The 25,202-nt window shown below is 44.1% G+C and overlaps 1 protein-coding gene across 14 annotated transcripts in view; it reads right to left on the reverse strand.

Annotated features, from left to right (window-relative positions):
* The window catches only part of TLN2 (talin 2), a 472,001-nt gene that overhangs the window by 138,338 nt on the left and 308,461 nt on the right, over positions 1-25,202 (reverse strand). For all 14 annotated transcript variants that reach the window (XM_021094283.1, XM_021094275.1, XM_021094269.1 and 11 more), the window contains 11 exons: positions 24,271-24,426; positions 18,518-18,619; positions 17,527-17,603; positions 14,556-14,736; positions 13,548-13,661; positions 11,291-11,399; positions 10,353-10,561; positions 9,689-9,787; positions 5,585-5,752; positions 3,910-4,204; positions 768-934 (listed from right to left, as the gene is read on the reverse strand). In XM_021094283.1, coding sequence (XP_020949942.1) covers positions 768-934; positions 3,910-4,204; positions 5,585-5,752; positions 9,689-9,787; positions 10,353-10,561; positions 11,291-11,399; positions 13,548-13,661; positions 14,556-14,736; positions 17,527-17,603; positions 18,518-18,619; positions 24,271-24,426 — 1,677 coding nt within the window. The remainder of the gene's footprint in view (positions 1-767; positions 935-3,909; positions 4,205-5,584; positions 5,753-9,688; positions 9,788-10,352; positions 10,562-11,290; positions 11,400-13,547; positions 13,662-14,555; positions 14,737-17,526; positions 17,604-18,517; positions 18,620-24,270; positions 24,427-25,202) is intronic.

Consider the following 25,202-nt stretch of genomic DNA (forward strand, 5'->3'; position numbering starts at 1 on the left):
ATGACTTTCAATTGTTTCTTCAAACACTTCTACAATATTTAAAACTGCTAGTGGGATTTGGATAACAGAGAAGCAGGAAACACCCTACTATGCAAATTTTTGTTCTTTTTTTTTTTTTTTAGGACTGCACAAGCAGCATATGGATGTTCCCAGGCTAGGGGCCAAATCAGAGCTGAAGCTGCTGGCCTACACCACAGCCACAGCTATGTCAGATCTGAGCTGCATCTGCAACCTACACCACAGTTCACAGCAACGCTGGATCCTTAACCCACAGAGTGAGACCAGGGCTTGAACCCAAGTCCTCATGAATACTAGTCAGGTATGTTACTGCTGAGCAACAAGGGAACTCCCTTTACCATGCAAAATCATGATAGAAGTTTAGCTGAGAAGTCAAATGGAGGGCAAAGTAACATTACGGCTGCAGGAAGAAAACAGGTCTAAGTGAATGTACTATTGAAAACCTCAAGTTTAAATTAATAACCATTTTCAATAAAGCCAGTGGGCAATGAACCAATGGAAAAAGAGGGCTCGCTAAGCAGGGACTCTGTCTGTGGCTGAGTCAGCACCACTCACCAAAGAGCTTCATTCACATGTTCCATGACCTTCCTCTTTCCCACTTGAAGAAGGTTAAACATCTCAAAGCCACATAGATTGTAAACAAACAAAAATGCACACTCAGCTGGCCATTCTCTCTCTTGAAGGTAACTTTCAAATCCAATCTTTCAATCACATTTACTTTGCAATTGAATAAATCCAATATATACTACCTTTGCAGCCTCCACCATGCGAGCCGTGGAGTCAGCCAAGAGTTTTGCTGCTGCCAGAAGCTTCTTGGAATTCTCCATGTCAATTTCTGCTTCCGCATCTGACCTCATGGCGTTGACGAGGTCCGAGGTGGCCTGGGCCAGGACCCGGGCCTGGCGTACCATTTCACCTAGAGGGTGGGACAGAAGATGCAGTCAGTTTGTCTGCTTCCTAAAGCTCGAGGGAAACCTCAGGAGCCAACACAGTCTTGTCTCTGTTCCTCTGGCAAAAGGGATGAAGAGAAAAGAGCCTCCATACTCCATTCCTCAGCAATGAAGCCAGATCAGACCCAGAACCAAAAATGCTCCCTGTGACTGCCAGGACTGTCCACCCCAAGCACATCCAAGTTCAATCTGGAACTGTGCAGGATAAAAATGACATAAGTAACCTAAGAGAAACCCTTTATAAAGAGAAGGCAGGGAACAAGATCATGTGGCTTTATTATGTGCATTCACATTTAGTTAATATTCATATAGAAAATACTATTTACCTCACAGCAAGAACTGTTCAGCAAAACCCTCTATAATAAGCTCTTTGAGTAATGTGCATAGAAAAGATTATTTTTAATTTTGAGTCAATCTGCACACTACCTAGGACCAAATGAGTGGTGTCACATAACCCACTGTTTTTGTGTCACTTGGCTCTTGCTCAAAGGAAACACAGACCCCAGTTTCATGCTCAAATGCTGAGCTCTGCCTTGGCCCCATTTCCCCATCAACTCTCTTTTTGTTCACCCTTTCCTTCCCAGCACTGGCTTTGATTTTGTTGTTAGTAATTGTTATTAGTAACTGATTTTACTGAAATCCATTTCAACTTCCTTTTGGAAGTGGGAGGGGTACCATAGTCAACATTAAAAATAAAACTACTCAAATACGAGGAACTTCCTCTCCCAAAGGACATTTGCAAAGAATGCCAAAGCACTGGTACCATTAAGGGGGAGTAGAGTGGGGTAGCTTTCATAAAAATCAAAATGTGCTCAATTCAAGATACCCTGGATTGGATCCTGGGACAGTGAAAAGATATCAGTGAAAAAACTGGTGAAATCTGAATAATGTCTGTAGTTTAGTTAATAGTAATGTACCAATGCTAATCTCATTCTGACCAATGCTCCATGGGCTAGGGGAGATGCTAAAAAATGGGAGAAACTAGGAAGGGTATGGGAGAACTTATTACCCCAGCAACTTTTCTGTAGATATAAAAATATTCCACAATAAAAAGCTTATTTAAAAACAAAAACAGGAGTTCCTGTTGTGGCTCAGCATGTTAAGAACCCAACTAGTATCCATGAGGATGCAGGTTCAATGCCTGGCCTCGCTCAGTTAGGTTAAGGATCAGGCATTGCTGCAAGCTGCAGAGTAGGTTGGAGATGTGGCTCGGATCTGGTGTTACTACAGCTGTGGCACAGGCCAGCAGCTGCAGCTCCAATTTGACCCCTAGCCCAGAAACTTCCATATGCCACAGGTGCGGCAATAAAAAACAAAACAAAAAAAAACCCTCCAAATATGTGCGGCACTGCCACCTTTTAAATAATTAAGAAGCATAGAGAAAAGCCCAATGTAATTTTCTTTAAAAAAAAAAAAAAAAAAACTTGATTTATGCTCGTTTTCCTTAAAAAAAAAAAAAAAGTATTGCTCTGTGCTGATGAAGAAGTAGAAAAACAGACATCCTAGAAACTACTGATAGAGCTGTGGAACCCTTCTGGAGAGAAATTTCAGACACATTGAAAATAAAAAATGTATAGGCTTAGTGGCCAGAAATTCAACTGAAAGGAATTTATCCTACATATACTTCCCAGAGTAAACCAAGATATTTTTATAATAATGGTTAGTGTAATATTATTTTTGTAAAACAAACAAAAACCTGGAAACCATGTCAGTGTCCAAGAAAAGACAATGGGTTAAGTAGATTATGATGCATCTACTGAATAGAATACTACACTGTCATTGAAAAGACTGGTGTGTAAGTCAACAAGAAAAAACTTTCTAATGTATTCAGTGAAAAAGGTTGCAAAAGAATATGTATAACACAATTCCATTAATATTAAAAGAAAGAGGGTGTTACACACACACATACACATATATGTTAACAGGAAGACTGAACTTTTCTGGACAAATTTATAAGTGGTAAATTCTAGAGATGTGATGGAATAGTGATGGGCTGGGTCTGGGATGACAATTTTTAACTAAAAAACTAAAAAAGTACTACACAGAAATTACTACATCAAAGACAGTATATGTAGTATGTGTGTATATATTATTATGTACAATAAAAGGTATATTACTGGTACCTCTTATGTAGTAATTATATATTATTATATTATACACTTGGGTTTTTTTCCCCTGTATATCACCATGTTTGGCATCTTATAAAAACCACTCTGGTTGGAAAGAAACTGCCCCTCCTATTGCGAGCCAATTCTTAGAGAAAGTAAAGGGTCCAGCCAAGAGCATGGCAGCAAACTAACCAATCCGGAGCCATCCTCTATCTGGTCTTCTGCCTTAATCATCCTAGGACCAAATACCAGGCAACTAGGGATCACCCCTCTAAGGGTAAAACCATTTTCAAACTAGCCATACCTAAGCTTTCACCAGGCTCTCACTTGCCTTTCCCACAGAAACCCCAGTTAAGGCAGTAGCATAAGTTCTTTCCTCAGTCCTTTCTTCTGCCACTTGATGGGAACCTAAATGCTTCCCTGTGACCCTGTGTCACATGTGGTGACCCCCTGTGTGGGACCCATGAGTATTAATAAGTTTCATTGCAAGTCTCACTCTTGCCTCCTCTTGTGGCTGCACCAACTTTACCATATCCAACATGGATATTCTCAGAACAAAAGGGATTTACCATGCATCTAAATTATTTAAAAAAAAAAAAAAAAAGACACCCCTTAGTGAACGTTCAGTCTTTCAGTGCTGCTGGGATGGGCATGAGGAGCCCTCCTTCTTTCCCAGCCTCTGACTGTGGCTGATCAGAACTTGCCCTGGCCCAGCATCCAGGCAGCCATTATCTGACTTACAATGACTTACATCCAGGCAATCATCATCTGATGATTGCCACCATCAAGGGAACCCCAAACTGACCAGCCTCCCCCATAGCCCAGCCCCTCACCAGCGTCTCCCATGGAGCTGAAGATGCTTTCGGTGACACACATGATGGTGTCGGTAGCCTGGTCGTAGCGACCAATGGGCTCGCCTCGGCTGGCGAACTGTCGCACATGCTGCAGGAGATCGTGGAGGGCCTGGCTGACCACGCTGGCTGCCGCGCTGACCTGCTGCAGCAACTCGCTGTCGTCGGTGGCCGCCTGGCAGGCGCGGACGCAGTTCTCCACCGAGCGGTCCACAAGCTTCCCTGCTTCAATCAGCTGCTCCTGGCACACAGGAGAGCTGATGGTAGGGCTCACGACCTGAAGCGAGATGGGAGAGGGGCTCGGGCACTGCAGGGCGACACTGGTCTCTAGCGCCCACCATGTCCTTTCACGCTCTGGGCCTCAGTTCCTGACTCAGAGGGCCAGGGGTTCAAGTCAACCACTGCTGAGGTTTCTCATACCTGAGCATTTCACTTTGTGATTGTCGCTGCCCACAAACTTTCATCTCCCTTAATGCTTCATGACCAGCAATACTACTAACTCCTTTTACAGAAAGGAATTTCTTTTTTTTTGTCTTTTTGCCATTTCTTCGGCCGCTCCCGAGGCATATGGAGATTCCCAGGCTAGGGGTCTAATCGGAGCTGTAGCCACCGGCCTACCCCACAGCCACAGCAACATGGGATCTGAGCCACGTCTGCGACCTACACCACAGCTCGTGGCAATGCCGGATGCTTAACCCACTTAGCAAGGCCAGGGATCGAACCTGCAACCTCATGGTTCCTAGTCGGATTTGTTCCACTGAGCCATGACGGGAACTCCAGATTTATATTTTTTTTCCCAGAGAAATCTATTTCCTGGAACTGTGCCTCGTGGTACTTGAAAGACCAGGGGGGTTGCATCAGTATCTGTGATACTAGCATGGTGAACAACAAAAGCAGGAGGGAGACCATTAGCGACCCCTCCAAGTGATGCTGCAAATTCTCCCACAGGGCCAGAAATGCCAGGCTGAGCCAGATCGCAGATCTGTGGAGTATATGACATCACCAGGTCAAGAAGCAGATGCCTCCCATCTCTTGACACATGATCTTAGCAGAGACACTGTGGTAGTGTGGGAAGGCCCGGGTTGCAACCCCAGTTCTGCCACTTAGATTTCTGTGGCTATGATCTACTCACTAGCATCTAAGGGCCTTGGTTTTGTCTTCAGTGAACTGGGGATGACAGTGCTTAACGAGGTGACCTCTCTCACACAGTAGGCACATCCTAACTGGCAACCGTGAACACCATGCTCATTATCCTCACTCCGGTTCTGTGCAGTGTAAGGGCTGCCACACACTGTGGATTATTACTGATCCCATCCTAATACCGTACGGCACAATCCAAGAGCTCTTTGTGCATAGGTGTAAGTAAGACAAACTGAGAAGTCCAAAGGGGAGACACTGACACAGCTGCTTGCATGTAGAAATGGCAATTAGACACAGAAAATACCACCGCCTGAGGACTTGAGCAGAGAACAAATGATTAAAGCAGAAGTGGACACCTTATGCTAAAATTCTATCGTGTCACCTAAAAGATACCCATAGCAAGCTCTTAGTTTTCGACAATTTTAACCAAGTTCTGCCCCTGCTTCTTCCCAATGACGGCAGGCAGATAAGAACACCCAACACTTTTCAGAAAGGGCTGGGGTGCCAGCTGGCTTACCTTGGCACATGCCACAAGCTGAGAGGTGGAGAGGGCGCACTGGGTGGCGGCAGCAATCACTCTGTTCTGTAGGACCGTGTCTTCAGCCACTTGGGCAACATTCTTTGCCTTTAGTACCAACATGGCGGCGGCATTGGCAACAGCTTTGGCCAAACTCATTAAAACGTCCTAAGAAGAGGGAAATGAAAAATAGTCTTTTATATTTTGCTAATCGCCCCTTGCAGCCTGAAAATAAAGTGTGGTGACCCCCCTTTAGTGCTTTACAGTAAGATTTTTTTCTACTTGCTTTTCTGAAATGTCAAGTTATCCTGAGAATTAAGGAAGGAGACTCACATCCTACCAACACAGTCTCCTATATATTAAGGTGCACAGGTTTCACTCTACAACAGGTTAATTTGAGGGAAGGGCTTTTATTTTTAACCACTGATTCACATTCATGTATTTACATAACCCTTAGAATCATGACCACGTTTCCTAAGAATGTGGTGGATCAGGAGAAGCGGAAAATGTATACTATCAGCTGTAGGAAGGATAAAATTCATGGCCTCCATGTCATCATGCCCCATCCTAACTTGAAAATTTATCTTTCGGATTTCAACTTTGCATAAGGGTCCAAGCTGTCATCAGTCATTGAGCTACCTCTCGGCCTCCAGAGGGCAATGCTGAACATGCACAGACAACACCTCCAGCTCATGAGCCTGTGAGAGCTCTGAACATAAGTTATTCTCAGTGTTCTGTAGCCTGAATGGAAATGAATTATATTGAAAAGTGGAAAGGGAGCCTATGTAAATAAACCAGCTACAAGAAGACCTCACTGAAGATGCAAGGAGCTCTGAGCCTCGGTTTATGCTTCCACACAACACGAAGGCTTTCTGCTTGCAGGACACAGAATCCCTTTTAGCCCATCAAATGTGTCACCCATTTGTGTGACCTGCAGAATAACCACTGCCACATTTAACTCAATCCTTGTCTTTTACTACTAAAGGTAATTTATTTGGTTTGGAAATGCTTTCCCTATGAACCATTTCTATTTTGAACCAACATGTCAAGGCTGCCTCCCAGAGGAAATGTGGCCAGAGGTCTTTATTAATTCATCAGATAATGAAAAGCACTTTTGATTCTGAATGCAAAGGGCACCCACAGAGTATTTACAACAAGATATTTTATAAGAAGATATACTAGCAAAAGGTTTCAGCCCATACAAAGAGTCTATGCTATCCAGACCAATCAGAAACCCATGAATCCACCAAGTAGATTTTAAAATGGACAAAAGCAAAGTAGTGTGAAAGCCATGGTTTGGTCCAGTCTTTTTTAGGTCTCTGGTGTGTGTTTCCTGGATGTCCTAGGAAAAACCACAGACTGCGGTGCCAAAAGTGGACCATGCCTCTGGGATCTGACAGGCACTCATTTGTCATACAACTTCTAGAAATTGCTCCCAACACAGCCTGCAAAGTTCCAGTTCTTGGGCACCTATCTCAATGCTCAGTGAAGATACAACTTGAATGTCACAAGTTATTAAGATTTTATGGAACTAGAGACTCTCATACTGAGTGAAATGAGCCAGAAAGACAAAGACAAATACCGTATGATATCACTTATAACTGGAATCTAATATCAAGCACAAATGAACATCTCCTCAGAAAAGAAAATCATGGACTTGGAGAAGAGACTTGTGGCTGCCTGATGGGAGGGGGAGGGAGTGGGAGGGATCGGGAGCTTGGGCTTATCAGACACAACTTAGAATAGATTTACAAGGAGATCCTGCTGAGTAGCATTGAGAACTTTGTCTAGATACTCATGTTGCAACAGAACAAATGTGAGGAAAAAAAAATGTAATTGTAATGTATACATGTAAGGATAATCTGATCCCCTTGCCGTACAGCGGGAAAATAAAAAAAAAAATAAATTAAAAAAAATAAAAATAAAAATAAAAAGTAGTCTTGCAGAGTGGGTCACAATATTCCTTCCCTGGATAGGAGTCCACTTTTCACACAGGGACCAAAATTTGGTCATGCAAATTCTTGATTGTCCTAAAGGGCTTTGCTAGACTCATTTTTAAAAATTCTGCCACTCTTATTAATTTTTTCCCAGAAAAAAAGCAAAAAGAAACAGAAAAAGAATGTGATACTATGGCGATAGTTGCTGACAAGGCCACTGTCAAACTTTTCAACAAGACCACTATTATGTAGCTCATGTAAAATAAATCTTTGTTAACTCTGGGAACATGCAGTACATTGAGAATGTAAGAAAAAGCTCTGAGATAGGATCTCAAGAATTAGAAAAACAGAGCGTAAGAAATCCAGTGTCCATAAGCCAGGGGCTACCCAGAACTGGAGAAGTCTGTAGGATCACCTTACCACGCTGGTGTTTTACTTAGAGACCTTACAGAAATGGACAACATGCAAGCCAGACCTTCTCCATTAAGAAAGCCACCACGGGATCCTACTCTAAACTTGAACCTGCTTCCCTAGCACGTCTGAATAGAAGCAGACATCAGGAGGCGGAGTTTGTATTTACATGTGATGGAAACAGCTTATCAAAGGAAAAAAAGAGAAAATCTTAAAACAAACAAACAAACAAAAAAACAAAAACAAAAACACAGGGATACATGAGATGCCTAAGGAAGAGCTGTGACTTCCCTCTCAACCCTCCCAAATCTTTGGAAAGTAAGTTGACCGCTTCAAGATAATGAAGCCTAGTAAACAAACAGATGAGTCTCATAGTTACCCAATTCCTAAGTACTTACCTACCTGCAAAGAATTACCTAATTTAATACAAACTGCAAAGGACAACACAAGGGGAGACTAGGGATCTGGTTTAAGGGAACGTCAGGATGGGGACAGGATTAGCTTGAATTTAGTGGGATGTGTTTATATGGTCTAGTTAATTCTGTTTGTGGTTATTACTGGCCATGACAACATATAAACGGCTTCCCAGAATATTTCTACCATCCATTAGGGTCTCAGCCTCCATTATCACACATTGCATTGAATGTCTCATTGTTTGCCAGGTATGAATGAGTCCGATGGCCCTGCCTGCCCACCCCCTGGAATGTGGAGCATACAGGAGAAGCTGCGTGTTTCACATATGACAACATACATGCTCATGTCTTAGTGTAACTGACATGTCTTGTGATGAAGTTTGGTAGCTCTAGACAAAACATCATGCAAAACTGCCACCCACGCAGTAAGCTGAATACTAACGGGAAGCTGAATAATCTTTTTATTCAGAATTCTGCACAATTTCCAAACATTCAACCTGACAAAGGATTGGGAAAAGGGCATCTTCCAGAGAACCTAGGCTCGAACAGTTTAATTACAATGTATTTATACATTACTTGTAAAATTAAGACTTGGGAGGAGGAGGAGGAGGAAGAGGAGTGAAAGGCATCTGCCCACAGGAACATGAGGAGTTCATCTGAGCCTGAAGGTCCCCACCCAGAGGCCTCTGCACCCCATCTTTGGGGGGTTGGGAATGGAGGCAGACAAGCTGATATCTTGTCTGAGCTGGCAGGGCATCATGCCAAGTTCAAATAGTGCCTACAGCTGTTGCCCTGAGGACATGCCCTTTATATTGAAGAAGAGGAGTGGCAGGAAAGACTTCTCTGCCACATTTGTGGTTTTGGATGTGAAACAAACAAAAGACTCAGCTCTGTACACAACGGAAAGCCCATGACATGTGTAAACAGAGTGCACGGGAGTACACGAGTTTTCACTCTTACACATGCACCAGAGAATGATGCAGTTAAAAACTGCCCCAGAAAGATAAAAAAACCACTGGCTATGAGCTGATAAGTGTAGAGGTTGGGTGGTTGATATAAGGGTGGCCATGACATTATTCCCTCCGTATTTTTTTTTTTTGAAGAAAGTGCAGCAAGCTGAGCAGTGAGAACAGCTCAGTGTTTCACAGAGGTGATGCATGGTGTAAGCGAAATGGATTTTTCAATTAAAACTTCTTTTCTTGAACACAGACCACATTCCAAGATAATCCGCCTCAACCTTTTTCTTGTCAGCCCAGGGAAGACTCGGTTTTCCATTATATTTTCGCAGCTTGGGACTAAATCCATCCCTTAGACTCCACGACGGTGGGCTGCAAATATCTTACTTGGAATCGCTCATCAGTCTCATTCTCCCCGATCTGCCGCAGAAGATCCCCACTGGCTTGTCCAATGCTTCCGGCAGCAGTCAAAACTGTCTGTCGAGGCTATGAACACAGATCACGCTTTAGTGAGAATCAGACATCAGACACTGCAGGGTAGGAATAGGAAGAGGAATCCTGTGGGAGGGCCTTCTCCTGCACCCCAGTAAGACTCTTGAACTATGTGACAAACAGGAGGCATACACGTCCCGGGGGTATGTGTGCCCGACAGCTCACAAACCAACTGTGGCTGGACAGATCTGAAATGTCCAATTCATTAGCGAGCCTCATTCAGCTGGTAGGAAGGTGATATACACTTAATGAAAATTAGGGTACAGACTTGTATCCCGTTTAAAGGTGTATTTGTCATGTGTGCTAGGTTCTGAGGTGGCATCTAGTCAAGAACCCTTTGCGGGGGATGGTGATGAGAGGGGGGCTTTCTACTAAGAGCTCAACCAGTCTCAAAGGTTGGACCACAGCTTCGGCACCGAGGTCACCGACTCCAAACCCCACAGTGTGGTAGCATGCCCCTCAGGATGGAGGGAAAAGCACAGAAAGCGCGAGCTCCAGGGGACCCCAAAGCTGCACCTGTCTCATCAGAATTGGAGTGACCGTTCTCCCCCAAGCTCACCTCTCCAGAAGTAGGCTGCACAGCTTTCAGCAAATCTGACACGGCCCCGGCGAGGGTCCTCGCAGCTCTGAGCAAGTCCTCCCCGCTGCCCACCTCGTCATCCATGAGGGCCGCCAACAGCTTCACACCCTTGGACATCTCCGTCAGGTTGGACGAGATGGTGGTGATTGCACATCCCACAGCTGTGTAGTCAGTGTCTGCAGGGTCCCCTAGGTTAGAGAAGGACCGTCCCCATGGAGAGTGGTGAAGGCTGAGGAGAGCCCAGACTGGCAGAAGATAGGTGGTGATACTGGCAGCAGACCCCACCCAATCACCCCCTTCCTGCAAGAGTCAGATGTCTCCCTGTCTCCAAGGTGCTGCTCTTCACGGGGTCCTTTCACCCCGAGGCCTCATACACAGAGATCCTAAACATGAGCCCCTTTAACGTTCCCAAGGCAGTCTCGGCCTCTCACGGCCATTTCAGAGAGCCCAAGGTCAGCAGCGTGGCAAGGTCAACTCTACCCCTGACACAGAAACGCTGCTTGGTGAAACCAGGATCTTTCCTGGCTTCCATTGGGCAGTGTGAGGGCAGGTATTGTGCTGTGCCGAGGAGACAGCTGGACAAAATAGGAAGGAGAGGCACCCATGGCAGCTAGGTGTCCAAAACCATTTTCAGACTCAAAGCTACCAGAGGGGGGAGACCAGGAGCTTGACGGACAACGAGAAGAGTGGAGTAAGTGCTTTTTACTGATGATGCACAAAACGGACAGAAAGGGATGCGACGTGCCCTCTCTCCTGGGAAAGGGGGAGAAAATGCCTGAAGCGTTCTGAGACCCAAAAGACAGACTCTACTCTCAGAATAGGAGAAATCTGTTGTAATAAGATTTCAAGTAATAAGAACTTTAAAAAAAAAAACAAAAACGAAACCACAAGACACCACAAATCCCTCAGGGACTTACCGGCTGTGAGGTTAACAACTGAAGCTGTTCCAGCTGTGATGGCGTCAACTTGGGAGTGGATTTCATGTTTAGATTCATCAACTTTATTCTGAACCCATACCCTGGACGCCTGCAAAACCAGAGAAGGGCATGACACCATCGCTGTGCAGGATCCCCCAGGAGACCAGGGAAGCCGTGTCATGAAATGAGACCAGCACTGTGGCTACGTTCTTCTCACTGGGCTGGCATCAGCAAGGCCCTGAAGTCATCTTGAATGATGTCCCTAACAGGCCTCTTGCCTATTCATTCCTGCTGAATGGCATGGAAAGTCTCAGTGCTTCTGACTCAGCTTACATGTTCGTTAAAATCTTGGAAAGCAAAATTCCTGTGGCTTTATGAAGGTCAATTCAGTTTCGAAGAGGAAAATAATTAGTATCTCATAATAATACTGCACCCTGGCAACAAGTGTTGCTGATTTTCACCCTGTTCTTAAAAGAATGGGGCTAGAATTATAGTATTTTAGCTCCCGAGTGTGCTAGCAGCATAGGAATTTTCTTTTGTGTACAACATGAATGGTGTGTTGATGTGGAATCTTTCCCAGTAGGGTTCTGGGGTGAGCGGGTGGGGCATCGAGACTCCTGCTCGGGATCCAGCTCAGCCACCAACAAGTGATATGACCTTAAGCACGTTTCACCCAAGTCCTGGGCCTTACAGTTCTTCTACTGTAGAAACTCAATGGTCTTTTAAAACCTTTCCAGTTCTTATAATTTAGGATCATTTGAACCTATAAATAACAAACTCTGTTTTCAGCCATTTCTGGTCTTAGCCAATAAATGATCATTTATACTAAAAATGATGACCCTATGTTAATATAATGTGCTCATCTGCCCTCTCGCACATCCTCAAAATATTAATCCTGGTTCAGGATATGTCTAGCACTACTATTTTTTTTTGTAAACCAATTCTCTGAATAGCGGTGAAGCAAGAATGTGAAATCTAGATATTTAAAAATTCTCTCACAACTGTGCTGGCTATGGGAGTCTGCCATATGTATTTTCACTCTCAGTTTCCAAAAGGCAAATTATTTTATAACTTCCAGTACTTGGAAGAAAGGGCACTGAGGATGCTGTGCCCTGCAGGTATATAAGTACACAGCTGGAAGACGCATGGAGCAGGAAGAACTTGGAGGCAGTTGTCCTGGCTGGACGAGGTGAAGCTACAAACTGTGTCTTAGTTCTGGGCCCTCGGATGGCCTGGGAGTCCTATAGCAACGCTTTTCAACCCTTGGCTGCCCATCAGAATCACTTGGAAGGATGGCAAAACCATGGACACCCAGGCTTCGCCCCCAGCAACACTGATTTGTTTGGTCAGATCTGGACCCTGGGCTTTGTCCTTAAAGCTCTTCAGGCAGTTCTAATGAGCAAAGCAGGGCAGAGAATGACAGTGGTAGCCAATGCCAGGTAAACTTCACTGTGTACACACAGCAGTGGGAACTTCGCTAAAATACAAACTCTGATTCATAAGCTTGAGGTAAGGCCTAAGGTTCTGTACCTCTCACAAGACCCTAGCTGTGGATCACAATTTAAGTAGCAAGGGGTTAGACAATTTCACGCAGCATCAGCTACAGGAAGGCTGCTAATTACCCTGCCCCGCTGAAAAGCTCAGGAGTAGTAACCCAGTGGTTCGCAAAGCATGCTGGACCAGCAGCAGCAGCATCACCAGACAACTTGCTGGAAATGCAAACTCTCAGGCCCTACCGCCAACCTATTGAGTCAGCAAAAAATGGGGGCGGGGCCCAGCGATCTGTTTCAGCCACCCCTCTGGTGACTCTGAGCCTTGCTCAAGTTTGAGAACCACTGGTATGAACAACAAAACTAGCTCATTCATACTCACGGGGCTCTCACTGTATGGGGCTAAGAGCTCAACACACAATTGGATTATCCAGTCTTTCCAATGGCCCTACTCATGGATGACTAAGTAGAGAATTAGAGAGTACGGTGCCCAGATTCACACAGTCATTGTGCAGTAGAGCTGGAGTCTGGGCCCGGACGATGAGTCCAAGTTCTTAGCCTTCACAGGGTACTGCTAACCTACCCCAGGACCCTACGATTCCCTCCTCCTGTGAGCGCAGCCTAGAGACAAAGACTCCACCTGCAGGAAAAAATATAGATATCCTCACCTAGTTAGAGACAGAGATTCACCTAGCTGAATGCAGCCACAGCACATTAACTGTGTTTTCTGCCAGGGCAGAGAAATGAAAACACCAAACAATACTGACCATATCCTGGCCAAGAGGCGGCAGGGAGTCGAGCTCGCTGAGGTCATCCTGGGCCTGCTGGACAGCGTGCATGCTCGTGTTGATGGTCCCCAGGAGGGCCTGCTGGGCAGAGGTCTGCAAAGGCAGGTAACACAGGGGTCAGGCCATGCCCCTGGGATGGACAGTAGAGCCTCTACATGAGCAAGGAAACTGCTCCTGGGATCACGATGAAGTGGTCCAGGGTGTATCTCAGCAAGTGCCCGAACCCCCTCCCATTCCAACTGTGGGCCAGAAACAGGTATTATAATGTGTTAATAGTCTAATAAATATGGGCGTTTTGAATAGAGGGGTTATAATAGGTAGAATACGGACAATTCAATTAGCTGACAAGCAGGCTCAGAAAGAGTCCCTGAGGGGAGCTAAGGAGATTCAGTCCCCAAGGACTCAGGACAGAAGGTCTCATGCACAAGAATCAGGTGCATGTTACACCAGAACCTGTCCTGATGAATAAGCAAAGAGTCTACACAAATCTAAAGTCCATAGGCTTCTCCAGAGAGCAGTCACTTCTGAGCTTTCAGGCTTTTCAGCCTTCAAAAAATTCTTCCCCAAAAGCATGGGATTCCAGAGCAAGCCTGAGAGGCCGAGTCAAGCAGACCAGCTCAGTGCAAAGAACCAACGATCTGTGTGGGGGAAATGTGTGGGTCAGAACAGACCTGGTCGATATCTAAGCCTCTCTGAGGGCTATCTGGGCCTATAAGCAGCAAGGGGTGCAAGCCAGGGAGCAGGGTCCTATCACTCTCTCACAAACTGGGGAGAGGTCCCCAGTTCTCGTCCAGCCCTAGAGGACACCTATGGTCTGAGACAAGGCATTGCCAGAGCCACCCATTTAAAAGAAAACACAGTGGGAATTAGGCTGCACAGCTGAAGAGCCGCAGTTAAGATAGGAAGTAGCCAGGGTGTGGATGATACAAGCCATCCCTAGGCTGGTGTCCCTCCCTGGACACAGCAAATCCCCAAGGGAAGCCTCACCAGTGGGGGCATGTGGCCTCGGTGCATCTGCCCAACCATGACCTGCTGCTGCGGGGAGGGCATGCTGCCCATGTTGAAGGTCTCGGGCCCGCCGGAGCCAGAGCGCATCACAGCTGGTAGAGCCACCGAACCATGCTCCACCTTCCCAGTGCGATTGAATTGTTGCTGCAAGATGGTGGACCTGTGGGGGACAGAAGGCTGGGTCACTGCACAGAGGCTGCTCACGTGGAGGGTACTAAGGTACCGCAGGTGTCACCAGTGTTCACTGCTTCATGCTGTGGCCGCCAATTCAGAAGAGGCAAATACAGACAGAATCATGAATGAAGTAGCACAGCAGGACCCTGAGATGAAGGAAATCCTTTTATGATCGGTAAATACAAGTGACTTCTCCCAGTTTATCTAGTTAGTAGGTTCATGGTATTATGCTATTAGTTGTTCTTAAGAAAGACAGAGAAAACAATGATGTTTCAGGCATATGTGAATGTTTCCGATATGGTGATCTATTATTTGGTAAATTCTACCTGAAATGGTATTCATTAACCACAGATCTACTGGGTGCCAGGTTCTATTCTAAGCTCTGGGGACAGAGATCATTTATGCTTAGCGTGAAGGAAGAAGTGTTGAAATGAACTTAAAATTTCCCACAGCTAAGATTCCCCTCCCCAGGTCAGAAGCCATAGACCACACAGGATGCTTTTGCAGGCATGATGATTGGCGGTCCTTGACACCTCTTCCACAGGATTTCAAACTAAGTCTGGGCAAACTCCTGAAGGGCATCTAATTAAAAAAAAAAAAAAAAAAAAAAAAAAACCTTCAAATTTTTACCTCTTAATATTTTCTTGGGATGAGCAGTGTGTGCAAAGGACTCTGAGCATATGAAGGTGAGAGCCTGAGGATAGCCCAGCTGTCTGTCTCACAGCCCGGTGGACAAACACATGGGAAGAGTCTGGGGGAGCCTGTGTGCATGCATGAGGGGGGCAGGATTGGTGAGCAGGTGCAGTTAAGGTGGAGGGGACTCTGTCTCAGGGTTCTGGAACCATCGCAGGTCACTTCCTGTTGCCCAGAGCAAAGCTTGTGAGCCATGCTAGGACACCAACCCATAGACATCCATGGAGGAACATTCATGTCTAGAGAGAGGCTGGCACTGGGGAAGGTGGATCAACAGCTGTGCTAGGTCAGCTGCATTCCAAGATCTCAGCCAGTGTCTAATACAGAGAGAAGTGGAAGTTCTAGGGATAAGGATTTCCCTGGACCATACTTCCCATTTGCCATAACCAGACCCCACCATGCAGCCCTCTGCAGTGGGGAGGGCTACAGCAGCCCCAGGCAGGGGAGGGTCCCAGCCCTCTAGGTTCAGACACTTCCTGAGCCTCTCCCAGGAGAAGTTCAAGTACAGCACAGTCCAGGGAAGTAAAGAGCTCAATGTATCAGGAAACATTAGCTAACTAACGTCCAAGTGATTGATATTCATTAATAATTCTAAGAACTTATGGTCTTTTGCCAGAGGGTAGCAATTAGTACTTGAAATGCATCACACCAAAAGTGGTTTCAACTTGTGCACTAATGGGGGACAAATGGAAAAGCACCTGCGAGGGGATTATGGAGCCAATTGTGAGAAAGTGGTATGGAGCACTTTAGAGAAATGGTTACTACGACTAGACAAATTCAATATGCTGAGACATGCTAGAACTCTCAGCAGGGTACTATAAGAGGATAATACAAGGTCTGAATTGGAGTCCTGGCTCTGCCACACATGTACATCTCAACTAACCTCCGTTTGACCTTTGGTTTCCTCATCCACAAACTGGGGATGATCAGACCTAGCCTACCTCTTCCACGGAGCGGGGGGTGGGGTGGGGTGGTGGTGGGGGATTGTTGGGATGAACTGGGACAGCAAGGTGGACACACACACTAAAGTGTCAACAAGAAAAGTTATGACTACAATGCTCTATTTAACAGCAAGGGAGTAGCTGAATAGGATTCCCAACGAGTCTCACTTATGAGATGTTATTTAATTTTAACAAATCTGAGTTGCCTCATTTATAAAATGAGGCTAACGTGAGATTGTTCTAAAATGATGATAATCATAGAAGACATGTATGATGTACGAGGCATTGTTTAATGCACTTTTTTTTATGTGCTTTATCAGTAAATCAATCATCAAAATAAAACTTACGAGACAGTACTATCCATTATTTTTCTCATCTTACAGGTAAAGCAAAAGGGGCAGAGGAAATTCATAATGTCCCCAAGGCCACGTATTAAAAAACAGACCTCAGGAGTTCCCATTGTGGCGCAGTGGAAACAAATCCCGCTAGGAACCATGAGGTTGCGGGTTCAATCCCTGGCCTTGCTCAGGGGGTTAAGGATCCGGCGTTGCCGTGTGCTGTGGTATAGGCCAGCAGCTGCAGCTCTGATTAGACCCCTAGCCTGGGAACCTGCATACGCTGCAGGTGAGGCCCTAAAAAGCAAAAAAAAAGAGAGAGAGAGAGAGAGACCTCAGATTTGAACTCAGTATCTCTGGCTCCAGAGTCTTTACCACTTCCCTTTGCTGCCTCATGACACGTATATCAAGTGCGCCAGGTAACAAACATTCCATACACAATAACCCCTCCATTGGCTAGGCCGCAACCCCAAAAGGTACAGGATGAACCTCAGCCTCCAGGCTTTGATGAAAATGATGCAGTTTATGAGATTTAAATCAGAAAGCAGGATAGGACTCATGAAGGCTCATGGTGTCTAAGGATGGAATTCAACACCACATGATGTTCAGTGCCTTCTTCAAATTCCCTGTCACCCTCATCCCAGTAAGACACCCTCAACCCTGATGATGATGGTCTGGGCCCCATACTTCGAGAAGCAGGAGCCATCTCTCGCATCCACCCTCACTCAGGGCAGCAGCCCCAGAGCTGGCAGAGGGAAACCTACACATCTGAGGAGAAGGTTCTCTGGTGTTCTTAAGGATACTTACTTTTTGGGGGAAACAGACTCCTCTAACATCGTTGACTCCTCATCACCCTCTAGTCCAAATCTATCTTTACTTTGTTTCTGAGGTAAAACAAGACAAAAATGAGAGTCAGCAGGTCCTGGCACAAGACCCTTTCAAGAGGCCTTTTTTTGGTGGGGTGCTATGCTCGTGGCATGTAGAAGTTCCAGGGCCAGAGATCGAACCGATGCCACAGCAGTGACCTGAACCACTGCGGTGTCAATGCCAGATTCTTAACCCACTGAGCCACCAGGGAACTCCCAAGAGGCCTTTTAAAATGAGCGACACAAGCAGAAATGTTGAGTTTACCCCAAATTCCTTGTATAGGATATTTAATAGGTGATGGGTGAACAAAAGCAGTGGTAATAATGAAAAAGAAATATTTAATATAGTGAACTCTATAAGGTCTTCTGTATATAGGATTGTGCAATTTTATATAGTGAAAATCAAGATAGAGATATTAATATTTTAGTAGAACTTGTTTATTTCAGTGTGCTGTATCCTGAAGCCTTAGGAAAGGTTTGTCTGCATACCCCTACAGCATATGACACCCTGGCCCGCACCTCATTGAAATTAGTTTAAAAAAAGAGAGAGAGGAAAAAAAAAAGGAAAAGAAAACCACCATCTTCAGACCTTCAACCCAGTTTCTACAGAAGTTGGAAAGCATGACATAATACCTAGAGAGGAAGATGCTGAGGGGTTAGCTAGGCTCATTCAGTAGCTAAGTGATGAACTACTGCTCGTCAACTTGCAGTCAATGACACAAATGTGAGCTGCAGCAAAATCAGAAATTCTCCTAGATTTTGAGGTCAGAGACTGCACACTCAAGCAATCTTAATCTTAAAGACTCAATTAGTGAATCAAGTACTTAACCTGAGGTTTTTTTATGCCTCCCCTCCCACCCCAAGTAGCTACATCACCTAAACTGAGTCTTTAAATAAAGAAGGGTGGTCCAATCTGCATCAGCATGAAATACCTTTTTAAGGATGATGTCGATGTAGCCTGCAATCAGCTGGGATATTTGCTCTCCCTCAGTGGTTTGTACTGAATAGTAGCTTTCCTGGTACTCTCCAAAATCCTTGAGGAAGGGGAAAAAAAACCCATGTTAGAAAAAAATACAGCCACGTCAGCAGTTTTAAAGGTGGGAAGGTCCAGTTTTGGAAACAAGCTCTGGCACAGACTTACTTTTTCTTGCTTATCTCCTCTAAATACTACTGAACACCCTAAAATTTATTCAAGAAACAATGATAAAGGGACTTTGAGAGCTGGAAAGGTGGACAGCCTGGAAACCTCAGGACCCGTGTAACCACAATCTGGTGAGTTCCTGGGTTTTGTTTTATCTTTTTTTTTTTGCCATTTCTAGGGCCGCTCCCACGGCATATGGAGGTTCCCAGGCTAGTGGTCCAATCAGAGCTGTAGCCGCCGGCCTACACCAGAGCCACAGCAACTCAGGATCCGAGCCACATCTGCAATCCACACCTGCAGCACATGGAGAGTCCCACACTAGGGGCCTAATTGGAGCTGTAGCTGCCAGCCTACACCCCAGCCACATCAATGTGGGATCTGAGCCGTGTCTGCGACCTACACCACAGCTCACAGCAATGCCGGATCCTTAACCCACTGAACAAGGCCAGGGATCAAACCTGCAACCTCATGGTTCCTAGTTGGATTCATTAACCACTGAGCCACGACGGGAACTCCTTGGGTTTTGTTTTATATCCCATACCCTCGAAGGCCGGGTACAGGGGAGGCCTGAAACTTGGAACCTCCAACAGGAAGTTCCTGAAAGCCTGTTCTCTCTGGCCAAAGGACCAGAGAGAGTAAGCCCAAGAGAGACCTATTTGGGAGCCTCAGGTTGCTCTACAACCTAGGGTGGTGCTCATTGGCAGCAAAGCAGTGAGAGCCACAGGCTCTGCTCCACAACCCAGCCAGGCAGGGGGTCTGGTTCCTTGGCAGCCACAGCTCCGGTGAAGTCCTGTGTCTCCTTCTTCTCCATAGGGTGGCATAAAGAGATTCAGGCTCTGTAGCTCCTGCCTCCCCTAACAAAGGTGACCCAGCAATAGCAGGGGCCCAAGGAAGTATCTTCCCTCAAATAGCACCAACAAGCCTTGAGCAGGAACGCCAGCAACATCAGAACAACAAAGCAGTCCAGAAGAGCATTGCAAGGGCTCATAAAATAAACTGCAATTGAAATCCACAACAGTATGCCAGAACACTATACCCTACACCTAAACGAGGTGACTGTGGGCTGAAATAGAAGAATTAAATAAGATCAAGAGTCTCCTAATATAATGACCAGATTGTCTAGGATATAAATGAAAATCACTTTTCATGTCAAGAACCAGGATAACAATGATGTAAAAAAAAGATAATCAACTGATGCCAGTACTGAAATGAAGCAGATGTTGGAATTGTCTGATAAGGTTTTTAAACTGAATCATAAAAAACATTTCATCAATGACAAATTCTCTTGAAATAAATGAAAACAATAGATTCTACCAAAACACCTAAGTCATAAAAAAAGAACCACACTGAAGATTTGAGAATTAAAAGATGCCATAACCACAATAAAACTCACAGAAGAGATTACATGGTAGTGTGGAAGTGACAAAGAAAAGAATCAGTCAACTTGAAAACAGAGCAGCAGCATTTAGTCAAGCAAAACAATACAAAACAGAGATCTGTGAAACAATTTATTTTTTTCTCTTTTTAGGGCCACACCTGTGGCATATGGAAGTTCCCAGACTAGGGACTGAATCAGACCTGCAGCTGCAGGCTTATGCCATAGCAACACCAGACCCAAGACGCATCTGCCACTTACACCACAGCAATGCCAGATCCTTAACCCAATGAGTGAGGCCAGGGATTGTACCCACAAATTATAAACCTACAAATTCAAGAAGCTAATCAGGCCCCCAAATAAAATAAACCTAAGAAATCCACACCAAGAACTTTTGAAAACTAGGGAAAAAAAGCTTTAAAAAAAACCCATAGAAAAGCAACATACTACCTATAAATGAACACCAACCAAAATGACAGCAAATTTCTATTCTGAAAGCAAAAGAAGCCAAAAAGAAGTGGAATAACATTTTTCTTTTTAATTTTTTTCCTTTTTACAGCTGCACCTGCAGTAAATGGAAGTTCCCAGGTTAGGAGTCAAACTGGAGCACAGTCAAGGCCTTCACTTCAGCCATAGCAATGTTGGATCCAAGCTACGTCTGCAACCTACACTGCAGATTGCAGCAATGCTGGATCCTTAACCCACTGAGCGAGGCCAGGGATTGAATCCTCATCCTCATGGACACTATTTCAGATTCTTTAATCTGCTGCGCCACAATGGGAACTCCAAGGAATGGCATTTTTCAAGAGCTAAAAGAAAAGAACTATGGATCCCAAATCCTGTAGGTGGCAAAATTAACATTTATGAATGAAGGGGAAATAAGAACAATCTCAGATAAAGGAAAAAAATGATTTGCTGCTAACAGACTTACTTTTAAAGAATATCTAGAGGGAGTGGGAGGGATTGGGAGTTTGGGATTAACAGATGCAAACTATTACCTTTGGAATGGATTAGCAATGAGATCCTGCTGTGTAGCCCTGGGAACTACGTCTAGTCACTTATGATGGAGCATGATAAGGTGAGAAAAAAGAATGTATACATGTATGCATAACTGGGTCACCATGCTGTACAATAGAAAAAAAAATTGTATGGGGAAATAACAGTTTTAAAAAATAAATAAAAGAGAAAGAAAAAAAAATAAAGAATATCTAAAGGAACTGCTCCAAACATAAAGAAAATGAACACAAAAGAAGACCAGGAACTTTTAAAAAGAGAAGGAACAATGAGATGGAAAGAAATCAAAGTAAATGTAATAGCCTATCCTTCAGCTCATGAGTTTTCTTCAACCTTACCTTATGGTTGAAGCATAAGTTATAATACCAACTCATTTAGTGGTCAGTGTATATAGAAGAAGTGTATATAGAGTTTAAACAATTATACTCAAAAAGTATGAAATATAAACAAACTTAAATGGAAGTAGAGTTTCTATACTTTACTTGAAGTGGTGAAACAACACTGATACCCGTAGGTGCTAATTAACTATATATATATATATAAAATACCTATCACTAAAAGCACTATATGAAGAAATATTCTAAAAAATATTATAAATAAATGTTCTTGCCACAGGAAGGCAAACAAAACAGAGGGAATAAAAAGAAAAATTATAAAATGGTAGATATAAGCCCTCACATATTAATAATGAGTTTAAAATATAAATGGCCTAAATATGTCAATTAAAAGAGTGAATTTTAATAAAAAGCACAGCCCAACTCCACACTCTCTACATGAAATTCGTTTAAAACCTAATGATATAACTAGGTTTAAAGTAAAAGGAAAGGAAAAGATACAGCATGAAAACATTAACATAAAAAAGCATTAGTGGCTACATCAATGTAAGACAAAGCAAACTACAGAGCAAAAACTTTATGGAGAACAAAAGAAGACAATGATAAGACCAATTCTCCATTAAGAACATAGAGAAATCTTAAACATATAGGTACCAAACAAGAGAACTTCAAAATACATAAAACAAAAACTAAGATGAAAAGAAAAACCAAAAAGTCCTCAGTTGCTGTTGGGAACTTCACTCTCAGGAATTATTAGAATTACTAGACAGAAAATTAACAAGCATATGCACAACTGGAACACCAACCATCAGCGAATGGGATGGAACTGGCATTTATAGAACACTTCACCCAACAAAAGAAGGCACATCCTTTTCAAGCACTCATGGAATATTCTCCACGAATGATCATATCCTGTGATAGAAAATTAATCTTTAAGTTCTAAAAATTGAAATCCTACAGAGCACAATCCATGAACACAAAAGAAGCAGAGTACATCCCACTGACCATAACAGAATCAGACTAAAAGTCTATAATAGAAAGACCAAAGGAAAATCAAACACTAAGAAATTAACTTAAAGCTAGGGTAGAAAGGAAATGATATTCTGTAAGTTTCAACCCAACTTTAGTAAAATCACTGATATTTGTTCTCTCTTTTGCTTGACACAGTTACTCCTGCAATTCATTACAGTTTTTAACAACCTTTTTTTTTTTTTTAAATAGTACTTGGACCCTAGCTTAAAAAGACCAATATTTGTATCAACTTATGCAACAAAACCTAGCTACCCCTACCCCATCCATTCGAACCTTCATGTTCCAGTCCTCACTCACATGCATTTACTTTTTTTTTTTTTTTTTGGTCTTTTTGCCTTTTTCTATGGTGGCTTCCGTGGCATATGGAGTTTCCCAGGCTAGGGGTCTAATCGGAGCTGTAGCCGCCGGCCTACACCAGAGCCACAGCAACACCAGATCTGAGCCAGGTTGTGACCCACACCACAGCTCATGGCAGCGCTGGATTCTTAACCCACTGAGCAAGGGCAGGGATCGAACCCGCAACCTCATGGTTCCTAGTCAGATTCGTTAACCACTGAGCCACGATGGGAACTCCCCTCAGACTTTTTTTTGATGCTCTATTATAAGACCCTGCCTAGATGCACATATTTCAAGTGTTCACTAGAGCTGGAGACTAGGACATTTCAGGAGTTCTGAAGAAATTAACAAATTTCAATACTTTCTAATTGCTCAATCATATATATTACAAAATAATTGCCCTACAGATTCTCACCTACCAGTGTGGCTGGCCATAGTTAAGGCCACACAGTATACTATGCTAAGAGCGAGTACTGAGGTTGGAGGAGGAATTCAGAGGTTTAAAGGTCTGGAACAAACACACATACTCTCTACTTCCTGTGTATTTCACTCTGAGCCTTCTGTTATCATCATCTCACTGGGTTCTAGAAACTGTGAAATAGGTATTACCATCCCAATGCCACAAACAACACTCAGGCTCAGAGAGAAGTAAGGTTACTTCTGAGCAAGCGCACAGAGGTAGGGATGAAAGCTGATTTCCAATGCTACTTTAGAGTCTCTTTCCACAATAAAACATGATCTCTTTGTAGGGAGGCTGGAAAAACACCTTGGTAAGATGTCATAATTCTTAGGAACACCTAAAACAACTGGAGATGAAGAAGCCTTTGTATGGTCCTCAGAGAATTAGAAAATTGCCTTTTAGGAGTTCCTGTCATGGCTCAGCAGAAACAAATCTGACTAGCTTCCATGAGGACACAGGTTCAATCCCTGGCCTCACTCCGTGGGTTAAGGATCCGGCATTGCCGTGAGCTGTGGTGTAGGTCGCAGACAAGGCTTGAATCTGGTGTTGCTGTGGCTGCGGTATAAGCCGGCGGCTACAGCTTCAATTTGACCCCTAGCCTGGGAACTTCCATATGCTGCAAGTGCAGCCCTAAAAAAATAATAAGAAAGAAAGAAAGAGAAAATTGCCTTTTAGTATATACTTGGGACAGTATCATGAGGACCACAGAAGACTCAGAATGATCCTTGATTGGCTCTCTCTAGTTAAGGAGATCAGACAGACTTGGAGCGCCAGAGAGAAGGAAGTGGTCAAGGAGACCCAGCTTGCTGACATCATCCTCACTTCCGGATCAGTGCCTACCCCCACCCCCTGGCCCTCGGACCCCAACCACCTGTTCCTCTCCATGCTGCTCTCCAAAGCCAGGGAAACCCAAAGGGCGTGTACTGTTTCACTCGCCCCAGGGTATCACTCAAGGCCATGCTGGCCGACTCACTACCTTCTCTAGTGCCTACCAGTGTGAAGCTTTTGGGTGAGGCTGCCCAGCGCTTGACTGTGGTCAGTGGCCACTCCTGTAGCACTTCCTTTGTCTTTTCATCCACGCGCATCACTGAGTCTTTGGTGATCCCAAGCAGGCGAGGCACCAGCTTGTTCTTGCCTTTCATCTTTTCCTGAAACAGGAGATACCAAGAGTCAGAGCTCTTCCTCTGAAGACATCTGATTTTTCCAAGTAATCAGTGATTTTTGTGATTTTTTTTTTTTTTACCTCTGGTCAACCCATACCACTGTGTCTAAGGACAGGCAGGGCTATTGGGAAATCAGGGTTTTGAAACAAAGTGAATGACTCACTAAATTAAAGGAATGGAAGGTAAAACAGATACAAGAAGACTAGAGACATCCACAAGGGCATGTTTCCTGAGGAAAGATACTGTCCAGGAGGACAGGTTGCTCCAAAAATAGAGGCTGTGATAGAAAGAAGATATCTAGAGAAAAAAAAGTTAAAGTCAACTCCAAATAGTGTCATTCTCAGTAGCCAACTCAGTGAGTAACAAATGAGGGTTAATGCGGAATTTGAGTATGGCACGTCAGCTACTAAGAATTAAGTAAAACTGCCAAAGTAGAGTCTTCTCAGTCCTAAACACAGTCTTTAAATATGTATATTTGGAGTCTTCATGTTTTTTAATGTGTATCTGCTGACTCTTAAAAATATTTTATGATTAGTTTTAATAAGTTTTAAATAGCCATCATCTCTATGAAAATAATGAAGGCCTACCTCACATTCATGCCACAACAAATTCAAGATAGATTAGTAATTTAGGAAGATCACATAGTTGGATATTTTTGTGATTCCTGGGGGGGGGGGGGGGGGAGATGACTTTTTAGCACAAACACCAAAATTTAAAAAATAAATAAAGGAAAAGATTAATGGCTTTAACCATAAATATAT

This window comes from Sus scrofa, chromosome 1 (genome assembly GCF_000003025.6).
Source record: "Sus scrofa isolate TJ Tabasco breed Duroc chromosome 1, Sscrofa11.1, whole genome shotgun sequence".
NCBI classification, from domain to species: domain Eukaryota; kingdom Metazoa; phylum Chordata; class Mammalia; order Artiodactyla; family Suidae; genus Sus; species Sus scrofa.